The 14,902-nt window shown below is 40.4% G+C and overlaps 1 protein-coding gene across 1 annotated transcript in view; it reads right to left on the bottom strand.

Moving 5' to 3' along the window:
• Positions 1 to 14,902, bottom strand: part of Arl5a (ADP ribosylation factor like GTPase 5A) — a 22,936-nt gene extending 8,034 nt beyond the window's left edge. The window contains exons 1-4 of the mRNA XM_028769239.1: positions 14,618 to 14,902; positions 6,885 to 6,945; positions 6,322 to 6,469; positions 5,127 to 5,210 (exon numbers count right to left, since the gene is read on the bottom strand). Coding sequence (XP_028625072.1) covers positions 5,127 to 5,210; positions 6,322 to 6,469; positions 6,885 to 6,945; positions 14,618 to 14,663 — 339 coding nt within the window. The 5' untranslated portion in view covers positions 14,664 to 14,902. The remainder of the gene's footprint in view (positions 1 to 5,126; positions 5,211 to 6,321; positions 6,470 to 6,884; positions 6,946 to 14,617) is intronic.

Genomic DNA, 14,902 nt, shown 5'->3' with positions numbered 1-14,902 from the left:
CCCCCCCCCGCCCAGCACTGGAATTAGAGGCGTATGCTCTTGTGCTCCTTTGTAACGTAAGTATGTGCTGGGGATCAGACTCGGGTTTACATGCTTGAACAGTAAACACTATTAACTGAGCTATCTGCAAGATTCTCAGCACCAACTGTTTAGTCTTAAATGATACGTTTTATGGCCCTAAGTGCTTACATTTAATCATATTTTCAAGCATAAGAAATATCTACTAAACCAATTAAAAACCAAAAACTTTAATGGCTGCTAATAGTCATCCTTTACTACTGTACCAAGATGTTGCCCTTATTTATGTTTCCACATTACCTTTTTGGCTTTATTAACATTAATTACTATATACTATAATAGACGTCAGTTGTGTATGGTTTCTGAGGCCTTGCTATGTAGCACAGGCTGACCTTGAACTCATTATCTTCTCCCCTTGAAGTCTGGAGTGCTAGAATTTTAGGTGTACACCATCACTCACGGCTTAAATACTCCCATTAGCAAGCTGTCTACTCTGGACAGTTTGGGACAGTCTTATCTCAACATTGTTCCAATGGTTTTTCTGTATGCACCATCCCTTTTCCTCCAATCTCCTGAGCAAACCATTCACAACCAGGAGTCCATAAGAAAAGGAACTTCTTCAGAAAATGACCATACTGCAAGTCTCCAACAATGCGTGCAGTTGGTGTCATCTAAGCGCACAAGAAAGAAACGAAATCTATGACATGACACAATGGGCTAAATTCTCAGTTTGGAAACACTGTGTGTGTGTGCACGTGCACACACATACACACACACACACACACACACACACACACACACACACACACACACACACAAATACTAATGTATGATATAATTGCATAAAACTCCCAAAATTCTGTTCTCCCCCACCCTAAGAAAAAAACCACTGGAAAAACTAAATTTTTCATAGTTTCTAAGGCTACACAGAGATGCTATGTTTCTTTTCCTAGATCTGTTAGTTTTTTGAGACAGGGTCTAATAATTTAGCTTTGGCCGTTCTAGAACTTGCTACACAGATCATGCTGGTTTCAGACTTAGAGATCCCCCTGCCTCTGCTTTCCTATGCTGGAATTATAAGCCTATATCCATTTAAAAAGGCCATCTCAGCATTAATAATCTGTTAATGTGCTTAAAGATACCATCTGCGGTGGACACTAAATGATGCTGTTCCACACAGATTACTCTTACACATTTGGGGACTTGATTCTTCTGGTGTAAGAATGTAAATTTCCTTTATGGTTAATGTTTCGCAAAGTGTTTTATGCATAATCAAGAATGACCTAGAGTGCCCTCTGCAGGATTCCATAAAAATAGACAAGAACTCAGGTAGATGGGTAACAGTTTTAAGATTTTATATTTAATTAGTTTCAGACATTGTTTGGTCTGAAAACAATCTAAACATAAAATGAAAACTGAAGAGCTAGATCATGAATTGAACATACTCAGTAATTATTAGTGATATATTATGCTGTCTTAAATGAAAATGGACTATTATTGAAAGGTGGTATGTGACTGAGTTAGTAAGCAGACAGATATTTCATGGGATTTAATATCTATGTTATCATTTTAGAGGTTTTGATATCTCTTGTAGTGTAGGCTGAACTCTTTTATACAGGCCAGGCTTGCTAATGATGACATACTCAAGATATAAAATTCTGATACAGGTATTTGGTTCAAGTTAGGAATATACACTGTACCATTTATAAATAATTTAAACCTATCATTTGTAGTAATAAAATATAAAGAAGCCCCTAAACTGGGACTATACAAACCAACTGTTATTAACAGTCTCACAGAGAGATGGCTCTGCAAGTAAAATATCTGCTGTGTTAGCAAGCATGAATATCAGAGTTCCAAACTCCAGAACTGAGTCAAAGCGATGGATATGTGGCTGGCCTCTAATCCTAGTGTGTGAAGGAGGTGGAGACGAGGACGCCCGAGAGAAAGCTGCAAAGCCAGGCATACCAAAACAGAGAGCTCCAAGTTCAGCTAGTGACTGCCTAGATAAATAGCAGAGGTAAATCTAAGAAGACACTCAACATCAACGCTGGGCCTCCACAGCATGTGAACACTCGCATGCACACCACACCAAACACAACAATAAAAATAAATAAATAGAAAGAGTCTTTAAACTAAAGCTGTAAATTTTTTCTAGATCTCAAAACCCACACTTCCTTTGGAGTTTTTTGTGAGAATCTCACAGATATCAGACTGGCATCATGAAGTTCTTAATTACTGAAAATAATAACAACAACAAACAGCAACCCTAAAATGGTATTTTATCTGAATAGAGAATCTGCTTTTTATTACATAACCTCAAGACTAAATACAATATTATGACAGTAACAGAAAGCATATTGGATTAAAGGCTATTTATTAAATTTAATTAATTTGTAAGCTATGAAAATTTAAGATAAACAATGGTAACCTTTTGTTCACAAGCTAATTTAAATATTCTAAATATACTAAGAAAACTACACATATAAAAATGTAAAATATCCAGGCCTGGTAGTGCAGGCCCATAGTCTCACAACTACCTGGAGGCTGAAACATGCTGACTACATGTATATGGCCAGTCTGAGTAGCTTAACAAAACCCTGGCAAAAAAACACATGATTTTAAAAACTTGGGAGATAGCTCATCAACAGAGTGCTTGACAGGGATGTGTGATGCCCTGTGTCCAATGTCTAGCACAGACAAACAAAGTGTCTAACGTATCTGTCAGTTTAGTCAAGCGAACAGCAGCAAATGTAGACACGTGCTCATCTGCCATATGCCAATACTGCCTTTGTAACAGAAGACTTAAGTGATAAAAGAGTCAAGTGACAAGCTTGACTTGGAATAGGCAATTATAGCTCCAGTGTGTATATATAAAAAAGCGCACTGGGATTGGAGACTGCCTAGCATGGAATCTTTTCAGCAGTCAAATTTGGCTGAAATAAAAGCAAAGGCACAACGATGGGCTAGAGTATATCAGAACCAAGAAGCTGACTCCAGTGCTAGACATAGCAGGCAAGTATGGCACTCCCAACTTGGGCATGAGACAAGTTGAGCAGTGCAAGGCAGTCTGGTTAAGACTGCTGGTGTTAACGAAATATGGAGCAGCCTTGAAGTAGCACAATAACACAGGGCAAGGAAGTAGAATGGCTCATGGTAAATGTTTTGGATTGTGGAACACTAAAGGGCAATGTCTCCCATTCAGATATGCTGTTTCCAACACTGCTCTTTTGACAACAAAACTGACAGGCATGATGAGATCTTTTGTGCTGTACTATATCTGCTAATGTTTCTTTTTAGTATCCCTTCAGCCATTAACTGGTACTTACTATAGTAGTTTTTCAGAGAGTCCCACCTGTGATTTGTACAAATATTTTATTACACAAAGCTAGTACTTGTTCTACAGATGTATAAAAGCACCAAGAACACTAAAGGCTACATTTTTAAACACAATATTCTGTATGTTGTGGTCTGAATATGAAATGACCACCAAAGGCTCATGTATGTGAACTCTTGGTTCCCAAGTAGTGATGCTGCTTGAGAAGGTGACAGAACTTCACAAACAGAGCCTCAGTGGAGGAACTAAACTACCAGGGGTAGGCCTTTAAACTGTATGACAAAGCCCACTTCCCACTGGTATTCTCTACTTCTTAAATCTGGGTGTCATGTGATCAGCCAGCCTCTTGTTCCTGCCTGCTGCTGTGTTTTCCTCACTATGATTGACTATATCCTTCTGGAATAAAAAGCTGAAACAAACCTATTCTGTCTTAAGCTGCTTTTGTCAGAGTAATTTTATTACATGAACAGGAAAAGAAACCAGAACACTGTGTGAATTGGGTAGACACTTCTAAGCTGTTGGCAAAAATCCCAATATTAGAGGTAGGCAACCTCTCAATGACTTGTCAGCTAGGGAGGCCCTGAAGGCCACAAACTATAAAGGTATATCACTTTTATGCATGACAGAACTAGGTAGAGTCCGTAATGTCGAAGCCAATGCATGCTTTGGCTACAGGATATGGAGATATCAAGCACTGTTAATCCCTTCCTAGTGGATGGTTTTCATAGTGCTAGAAGGTATCTTGTGGGCTACTAGGGGAAGAACTGTCACCAGCAATCTGGTATGGCCTGTGGACTACAGTTCTATCATCCCAAAGAAAATGTGTGACTACTGGTACAACAGTGGCATGACTTTTATGGGTACAGCCTGTTTTATAACTGGATGTAAGGACTAGTCTATAGGACATAACTCACTAGTGTTGTAAACCAGACAAAAGCCAATGGCAAAGACGGCCACAAGCCTCAGAAAGGAGGCCACTGCTACTATTTTCTTAAATGAATGCAATGGTCCTGTCAAGTTGCCTGCCTTTTAAATGCTTTGCATGTTGACAGATTACTGTTTCTGTCAGCTTCAGTAAGCCATGGGGGGATTTCTTTTTGGCAACAGGGAATGTGTTGTAGAGACTCAAAGTCTCTAGCTGTGTATGGTGGTCCACATCTTAGGTACTTGAAGGTAGAGGCAAATAAATGTATCTCTGTGAGTTTGAGGCTAGCCATCCAGGCAAGCACTCTACCAGTGTGTATATACATAGTCCTAATTTATTTAAACTTTGAATACTGTGACTAGGGGTATTTTGAAGGACTTATAATTATAAGCTAGTCATATAATTTCATTTGGTAAAAGGGATTTAAAAAAAAAAAAAAGATGGGAGAAAAAAACCCTAAGAGCAACTAGGTTTAAATATTAGTCTGATAACACAGAACACTCAAAAACTATTATATGCCAGGTACTTGTGATGTGCCTGTCAAACAATAATCCTCTGTATGAATACTCTGCCTAAAATGTAAAAAGAAAGCTACCTGGCAGAAATTCTTTTGCCCAGTGAAACCTCTAAATTAGATTTTTAAGCTAAATACCAGTCTATGATTATCTGTGAAATCTTTCTCCCATTTCCACACACACTTCAAATTTAGGAAATATGAAAACCCCAAAACATGAATGACAAGCAGGTATGACCAACAGATAATTTTTTACATTGAAATATTCCTTGTGAGAAACACTAAGAGGTGATAGGATGCTCATTCTCACTTACTACCAAAAGCAGACTTACCTCGTGGGCTAGCATTTTGTAGAGCTCTTCTCTAGTTACAGAAATTCTTTCTCTGTCTGTGCTGTCCACAACAACTATTACAAACTAAAATAATTATCAAAAACATCATTAGTGACTTACAGAATTTAGTATCTGAAAATTTATAAGGTACTTATGTATTTAATTACATGACACTAATATTAAAACATAAATATGGTATGGAAAGAGAACCAGGGATACTTAGTATTCTTGCTTTAAAGCGTAAGGGCCTGACTCATTTCTAATTCAAATACATTTACTAATTTTTAAGAAAAAACAAAAGAAAAGAATATTATGCTAACACTCTAACCAAAATAGAACATTTTCTTCTTTTCGAAACTACTGTATGAATACTAATAGGTCTATATCCCTGTATATAGTATTTCTTAGCATTGTGATACTCATTCTATTAGATGACATTTGAATAAACCCTTTTCCAGGCTGACACAATTTAATGCCTGCAGCATTGTGTATTCATGCTTGACATAGACCTTTATAAGCCATACATATAATTCCTCCAAACACATGATGAAATGCAAATGGAGTGCTGGGACCAGGCCATGAGAGACACTTGGTAGTATCATTAATGATTTAACTATCAGCCTTACACATATATGTGCAGAGTATTTTAAGGCCTTATAATACACACTAAAAAACAACTGATGCAATCTTTCAACTTATAGGCATAGATGATGAATTTAAATGTCATAGGTTTGAAATTTTCTCTTGGAACATAACATGTAAATAAAACCATATGACTATGTTTAAAATGCCTTATAATTAAAAGAGTTCTTCAACTGCAACTACACTACATAAAAGAAAATACATGGCAAAAACTGGCTAGGACTCAAACCACAGAAGAGTCCTTTTCACTTAGCTGGGATTTCTCCCATGTAGACACATATAAACAGCAAGAAAGAATGCAATCAGAAATCATGAAATGCAAGTCATTTAAGAGTAACTACTGGATCAAACCACCCGACTGATCACCCATCAACTCTCGCTGCAGAGACTCAATGATGAACTGAGTCAAGATTGGAAACAAGAGATGGAAGACTACTATGCTCACATTCTAAAATCAAAATGCTGCCCCATTGTTAAAGACTGTTATGACTCAAATGCAAATGCTTCTCAAGGACTCAGAAACCCATGTAAGCACTAGCATTAAGAATGTTACCTCTGTGTTAGTATAGTAAGTGTTCCAGGAAGAACGAAGGGATTCTTGGCCGCCAATATCCCACATCAGGAAACGTGTATTATTAACCACAATCTCTTCCACATTGCTTCCTATTGTAGGAGATGTATGTACAACTTCATTCATGGAACTAGGAGGGGAGAGGTTTACAAAATTAGTGAGGAAGCTAGCTTATCTCACCAACTCTTACATCAAGGAATGTACTCAGACCCAAGTGCCCTTGTTTTGGAGCTCACACAATGATTCAGCTAAAGATATAAAAGAGCTCAAATAAATAATGGTTTTAAAATATTACAGATCATTCGGGCAAGTGTATAAACAAATATTATCTTGTTTTATAAAAACAAGAGGATCAAAGCAAAACAATGAGCATGCCTGGTGTCGTGCAAATTTCTAGCTCAGCACAGACAGTTCCTGGGCTCCTGGCTTATGGTTAGTCTGCTTGGATCCACTTAACTTTTCATTGATTTCATCGATCAAATACCACAAAAGCACAAAGAATAACTAGAAACAACAAAATTAAATTTTAAGCAGTTAATACTTACAACTGGTAAAGGATGGTAGTCTTCCCAGCATTGTCCAGCCCAACAATGATAACTTTGTGCTCTGAAATAAAAACCAGCAGAGACTTACAACACACACAGAGATCCCATACTTGAATCTTTTTTTGTTTCTGTGGTATAAGTCAGCATATAACACTTTTTAGCCTTCTTAAAGGCTTCTATTCTCAAAAGAATACTCCAATAAGCAAGGAGTGTGCTGTTCAGCTCACTCTCTTTGCCTCTCCTCATTCTACAAGGACACCTCTCATCTTTCCAACCATCTCTCCAGGCAGTCAGAAGCACCCTCTCTTTCTAGGCCTAAGAAAGTCTATGCTCAGCAAAGGATCCCCAAATGTAGTCACAACAACTACAAATGACTTAAGTTACTAAAGTTCAATGTGTGGAAGTGAAGGCATCTCTTACGTATGTTCATGCAAAGTGTGAAAAAGAAGTAGAAAAAGAAGAGTTTGTTCCACCGGTAACCGTAAATTTATCTCATGAGTCTGCAAATTCAATCCTGCTACTATCCCGAGTTCACAATTTCAGAGAGAGTCACACACAGAAGAATACCAGCAAGCACAATAAAGGCACATGTTTCGAAGAAGCTTGACAAGCCAGGGATGGTGGCCATGGCTGTGCTTCCAAACACTTGAGAAGTGAACAGGAAGATCACAAGTTCCAGGCTGGACCAGGCAATGTGGTAAGACACATTTCAAAGAACAAAACAAACTCAACTGGCTGACAGTACAGGCTCCCTAACCCTGGCTTAACACTTACAAGCTACATTCACTACCAACCCAACAGCTGTATTATGGATATATATGCACACACACAATATATATATGTATATATATGTGTATAGACACACATATATACACACACATACACAAACACATTTATGTGTATATTAATATATAATTACATATTTATGTTTATTTTTAGTGTTAAAATCAAAAAACTCTTGAGAAATGTGGGATTCTAACCCAAGCAAGTGTTACAGGCTTCATAACCATGAATGTACTTCACAGTGGGGCCACGTCTGCATCAGAACTAGATAACTGAGTTCTTAAGCTAGGAAAGGAAGCCTTTTTCCAGGTAAGTTTCTAACTAGCACAACTGGGCCTTTCTAATTTTACTTGCAAATGTATGCATTCCCAATTTGTTGATGTATGCTTTCTTCAGTTCTGTTACTACAAGCATCTACAAAGGTATTGAAGCAAAAAGAAAATTCCCTAGTTGAATACTGATTTTAAGTTAAAGCCTCCTTGGACTGGGTGTGGTGGCATACTTTAATCACATCATTTCAGAGGCAGAGGCAGGTGAGGTAGAGGCTAGCATAGTTTATATAGCAAAGGTTACAGTGTGAGGCTCACTTTTAAAACAAACTAACTAGTCTTTCTAAAATATCTGCTTAATTCTAACTTGAAGGAATACATTTTGTACTATCATGATTAGCTACAGGTCAAAATTTAGAAAGACTTCTAATAATCAGAAACAAAACACATTTATAATCATCAATGAAAGGAATAGTGTTCTCCCCCCCCTCCCCCCAAGACAGGGTTTCTCTGTGTAACCCTGGCTGTCCTGGAACTCACTCCGTAGACCAGGCTGGCCTCGAACTCAGAAATTCACCTGCCTCTGCCTCCCAAGTGCTGGGATTAAAGGCATGTGCCACCACTGCCTGGCAGGAATGGTATTCATGAAACATTACAAACTAAACAGGACCAGTCTAAAAGTAATACAAAGTACAAGAATATATGGCAAATGATATAAACGATGACTTAAGCACGCATGTGTGTGCGAACAATGTGCCCACAGATGATTAACACAGTATCTGTTTGATCGCGTACGGAAGCTATAGCAGGCACTGTTTCAGCGCTATGACTTTTCAAATGCTTTTGTCACTCTTGCTTCCAGAGCCACGCTAACATTCTCAGTGGTGATAAATCCTTTTGCCTCTAAAGATGAACCTGAGTTTTTAAAGAGGGTTCCTTGGAACCATCTTGGTCACCAGGGAAAAGATAGCTGAAATGAATGCCAGCTTACTGTTAAATAGGGCATGGCTCTTTGTAATAATCATTAAAACAACAACAAACAACAACAACAACAACAAAACCCTCTTCTTTCCAATGACATTCTAAATTGAGCTTTGGCAGGAAATCTATCTGGTTTCTAAAATAATACCTTTCATGTTAAACCCTTCCTCTAGTTTGGACACAAGTTTTCGCTTTTTGCTTTTGTTTTGTGATCTTTAGTGATGCCTTCAAGGATTTATGTCCTGATTCTAAAACCACTGTTTTTTCTTAGCTTCTAAGAAAGCATGGAGGGGTGTGTGTCACATCTGGCTACATGGGAGGGATTGCTCCTGGCCAAGCCAGCATACTGAGCAAAACCACTGTGCAGCAACAGATGCTAAAGTAAGGCAGAGGAGAAGAGGCTCACACCACAAAAATTTCATTTTCTCAGGATACAAGCTCAAGAAAGGATAGAGTATCTAGAAAAACAACAACAAAACCCAGGGGCGGGAGCATATGGTGGGTGATACACTGTCCAATCCTGTATCTGGAGGCATGGTGTAAAGTTTTTAACAGGTAAGACTATCCAAGATGGAAAAATAGCCAGCTAGAAAATAAATTTAGCTCGTAAAGAGAGCCATTATTTGATGATCCACAGGACTGGGCATGAGGGAAGTCCTAACAGGGAAAAGTTAGGGTTGGGTGAAAGAGAGCAGGAAAGGCACTGGGATACTGGAAGTTAGAAGCCTTGAAGGCCACATGTCCTTCTATGTCCCTGCTGGTAAAACAGATAGGAAAACGGAGGTTACATCACTGGGAACAAGGTGAGAAGGGATGAGTGTGACAAAGGGTAAAATGTCTTAATCCTAAGCTCCTAATTCCTTTCTTGGCTGCCCATTAAATCCGGACAGCTGTCCACAGACCTCGTCTCCAGATTATCCACCGACTTTCCATTTAATGTTGCTAGTAGCATTTTCCACTCTGGTGACACTGCTCTTCTGTTTAACTTTACAAAATTAATCAAGTCCTACACCACCACCAAATACATAAATACACAGCCCAACTGAGACTACTAAAATACCAAAAAAGGGAATCTAAGCTATTATAACATAAAAGGCAATCATGACATTCTTCAAGAAAGAAAAAAAAAAACAGAAACTTATGTCAAGCATGTGCAAAACTTAAGAAACTCTCCGAAGAGCCACAGGCTGTGCGTGTGCGTGTGTTGCGTGGATATGCAAAGTTTAACCTGGGGAAGAGTCTGTAATCCAGTGGCTCACTCCCTCACACAGCCTCATGTCCACAAACCGAATTCACTTCCAACCACTAGAGGGGAATGTGCTTACAAGAAAGTATCAATGACCATTTTGGTGGCTTCCTAAATCAAACACAGGGCGTATGAGTCATAATGAGAATTGTAACATTGAGAACTGTAACATTAAGACAGAGTTGTGTGTGTAAGAAGTTAAAAGATAAAGGTGTCAATGCAATAGTTACAAGCCAGTTTATTCCTGATGTAGAATTAGATCATCACACGTGTTCTAATACTAAATCAACTCCTGCCCGCACACCTTTATGGTTTGTGCACTCTGCACTCCTCATTACCAGACATAGCAACACTTTATAGAGAATGTATATCTGCAGTGCTAGAATTCCGTGTTACAGTAAGCTTCAAGACAAATACTCCACGGAACATACAATACAGCATATTAGGAGGTAATGTTACCAAGGACATATGTCAATCAGACTTTGGCCATTCCAACTCCATGACACTTGTGAATCATTGCAATGACTGTTTTGTATGACTTCATTTAGAGGGCCTTTCCTACAATACTCCTGCACTCAGAAAAGTCCAAACAACACATCATTATTCTCTGCTGGGATTCAGAGTTTGACCTGGGCTCTACCTTATCAATCAATACTGCTTTGTCAGAAAAGCACTTCTTGTCCATGGTTCCTTCCTCTTTCATTTTCTTTGACACACCCAGGCAGCCTATTAGTCCACTGGTTGTCTAAGAGTATCTGACTACCACTTGGTAAATTAATCAAAAAAATGAAAGGTAACTGTCATTTAAAGACCTTCTATCTCTATGTATTACACAAACACCACCATCATCTCATACCCAAATTATTACTTAGCCTTACCAAGTCTGGGTCTGGCAGGCATGTCAATCTATGATGTGACCTAGCATAAAAGCCATTAACTTATTTAAAATACTATGAAGTTATTGATTCTTTTTTTTTTTTTTGGTAAAATTTGACCATGCAATTTTGAGCATGGATGTTGTAGATGACAAGTTGTGTCCCAACATCAAAAGCTCAGACACACCTGCTCAAGCTAAAGCTTCAGTAACAAAGACTTGCTTTTAAGAAATTGCTGGGGGAGGAAAAAAAAATGAGAAACAAAGATGAAAATCAGAGACCCATTAGGAGGCAGAAATCACACAGTAACTTGAGGTTGGGAAGTTTAACAAAGAAAATATCTAGTACCGATTAGAAGGAGGTACTGGTGAGAAGATAAAAGTAATCACTATGCCACGCAAGCCTCAGGTACTAAGGGTAAAGGTGCATGTGCTACAAACGGCTTGTCCAGAGTGCACACTGTCATCAAGAACAAGCATTTCCTCCTGTAATGTCTCTCCGGGAAGCTCCACTCTAAACCCACTGAGAGAATGCCAGGGTACACCTGGAGCTAAGAGGAAGTGTCCTGACAAGGTCCAATGTCCAGTCACCTTCCTGCTGTACTCTCCTGCATGGTTGAACTCTCTTAGAAAAAAAGACCAGGAACTGAAGTGGCTTCTCTAACACAAGAGCAACGCAGAGCGAGCAGCTTTGCCAGTACTCATTCATAACTTGATTCCTTTCTGAACAGCCAAAGAGCAGAGGGAAGAGCAAGGCTGTCAAGAGAGAAACTCTACAACCTTTTACAGTCTATGTAGGTGTTGGAAAGGCTCTTCCTTCACCTACCACATTCTTTATAAAGGGGTGTGTGTGGCGCAAGTGTACACATGTGAGTTGGGGGTGGTGGTAGTGAGAACACACTGGCACTAGAGATCCTTGTTTAACATCCCAGGCCTACCATTTTAAATAAATAAAGCCCTAATGTGCAACTGTAAAAAAAAGTTTCTGGAAGTAACAAAACTGAGGCAGATTAACCAACCTGGGTGAAACACCTGAAACCTAGTGTCCCAAAAGCCACTAGAATTACCAGCTGCTAAGTCATCTCTAGAGACAGGCTGGGTTTCTTTTTTGCTGCCCTAGACTATAACGGATGCTTCATAAAGGCAAGGAGATTTGTCTGTTTCATTCTCCGCCTTATTCCCAACATTCAGAGCAGTGGTTCTCAACCTTCCAAATGAGTAGACTATTTAACATAGTTCCTCATGTTGTGGTGATCCCCTCAACCATAGAGTTATTCTGTTGCTACTTCATAACTGTAATTTGCTACTGTTATGAACAGTAAAAAAATCACCGTTTTCCCATGGTCTTAGAGATCGAGACCCACAGGGTGAGAACTGCTGTTCTACACCCAAAGAGGAGCCAAAAAGATATTTACTTATTTATTTGGTTTTTCGAGATAGGGTTTCTCTGTGTAGCCCTGGCTGTCCTGGAACTCACTCTGTAGACCAGGCTGGCCCCAAACTCAGAAATCTGCCTGCCTCTGCCTCCCAAGTGCTGGGATTAAAGGTGTGCGCCACCACTGCTTAAAAAGGTATTTAAACAAACACTGATAATAAGCTCTTCTAGAGGTGCAAAGTCATTGTTGGCAAACCTAAATCTAAACTAAAGACTCACAACTCAGTCAACAGGGAGAAAAGAGAAAACAGAAAAGTTGTCACTGGCTTCTTAAAAAGATCAACAAGCATTAACACATTTCTTTGTTTCCTTTCCCAATTGTCTGATAGAAGCCACTTGACTCTGCTTCCTCTTTTCCAGGGAAATAATTACTTACAAATTTATTTATTTATTTAGAGACAGAATCTCACGTTAGCACAGGTTGGCCTTAACTTCACTATGTAACCAAGGATGTGCATCCTAACCTACGTGACCCCCACCACCACACCCCCTGTTATCTCTCTGATGGGTGTGGTGAAATGGGAGGCATTCTACCAACTGAGCTACAGCCCCAACTTCAATATTTTTTAAATGATGTCAATAAATTGCAATATGTAGAATAATGTTTAATCGTTATGGAATCTGTGGGTCACCTAAAAATAACCTCTGGTACACTATCACAGCTTTAACTGAGCAGCTGCTGTTTGAGAAGACAGAGCTGCTATGTCTCTGCATTCATCAATATATCAAACTCTGCAATTACCCAAAGCCTCTTTCTACAAGTCTCCGTGAAGAGAGTATAGAAACGTGTCCTGAACCTTCTGTATAATAAAACATCAAAGACACACCTAATTTATGTGTCCCCTTCTCCACGGGTCCAAAAATACCAACAAGTGTCTTCGACAGTGAATTCTGTGAGGCTACTGTGCTGGGAACAAACCACTTAACAAATCATTTCTTCACGATTTCACTATATGGACTGGTAATTTTCGAGAAACTGAACTCTATTAACTCTCTTGTTAATTTTCAAACACTGAGTAAACACTACTACAAAACAGATTATAAGATCTGTACTGAACCAATGCATTCCTTTTATCACTTGCAACCAGCTGGGTTTCTTTTAAAGTTCTAATTCATATTTTAAGTCACAGCAACAGTTTTTTTCTCTTTATTGCCTTCCACTTCATTTAGTACCGTTATCTAAAGTATTTTTTTAATTATTATTTAAAAAGCAGAGTCCACTAGGGATTACAAGTCTCATAAAGCCAGCTCTATCCCGGAGGAGGAGCATATCAGAGATCAGCTCCGTCTAAATAGTAGGCACCACTGTTTATTAAGTTTTAACTGGGAAAAGTGGGGGTGCGATAATGCTACCAGGTTATACAAGAGAAAAACAGTACGTGGTTGACAGATGTAATGAACTGCAAGTAGAGCTTTTTTTTTTTTTTTAAAAAGCAGTACATGTCATTTTAGTAACTATGTAGTTCTGTTAGAACCATAGTCTCTCCAGTGTCACACACCCATTTTGTAATTTTTTTTGTAAATCCCTTATGCTTTCCGTGGCAAATGTCTGCGTTTAAGCGAACTCAACCAGTAACCTGCTAGTTACCTAATGCTAACGAATGTCTCCCGAGGCAGGCTTTTAAAAGCTTTGAGCCAAACACTTTAACAAGGATCAAAAAAAAACCCCACCACCCCTAATAACCCAAGAAGGTAAACGACCTTAGGCTTGACCTTTACCACAGAGACGAACGGCGCAAAGGGGAGACTCCATCACTATTCTGCAGCGAGGGTCTCCCCTCCCCTCCCCCCAAAGCCAGCCGCCCGACGCGAACCAGGCGAGTCCAGCACCAGTTCCAGTTTTCCGCATTCTGCAAACCGTGGGCTCGGTGGCGCCTCCAGGGCCAGGGTCAGGGCCCTCGGTCTTCACCCTAGAACCCCAGCTGTTGCCCGTGCGGCCCAAACACAACTGCCGGCTGGCGACCGGGATGGAGGCAGGTCAGGCCGCGCGCTGGGCCCCTGGCGTGGGGCAGGGCACCTTTTGCGCTCGCGATCAAATCGGAGCAATGGGTGTATGGCGGGAGGAACCTCTCCCAGGTCCCGGGAGACAAAGGTGACCCTCCCGCCTGACAAGAACCGAGACCTCCCCGCCCGGCCCAGCCTCACCCTGGTGATTGAACAGCCTCCAGATCCGGGTGAAGAGAATTCCCATCCTCGGGCAGCGGAGCCCTCCAGCCGCCCGGGCTCAGGCTGCGGGGCAGAAGGACGCGCCGGGGCCTCCGCCTCTGCTCCCGCGCCAGCCGCGCGCCCGCTTCCAAGGACCCGCGGGGAGGCCGCAGCCCAGGCCGCCCAGCCACGCGCGAGGCCCCGCCGCTACCGCCGCGGCGCTCGCCTGGCTCGCGGACATCGCCGCCGCGTTGTCTGCTCGAGCCTCGCGGGCCACCGTCCTCC

The sequence above is a fragment of the Grammomys surdaster genome, unplaced genomic scaffold (assembly GCF_004785775.1).
Source record: "Grammomys surdaster isolate TR1022 unplaced genomic scaffold, NIH_TR_1.0 191, whole genome shotgun sequence".
Lineage (NCBI taxonomy): Eukaryota > Metazoa > Chordata > Mammalia > Rodentia > Muridae > Grammomys > Grammomys surdaster.
Note: the sequence above shows the minus strand (reverse complement) of the source record. Positions and strands in the feature narration are given on the sequence as shown.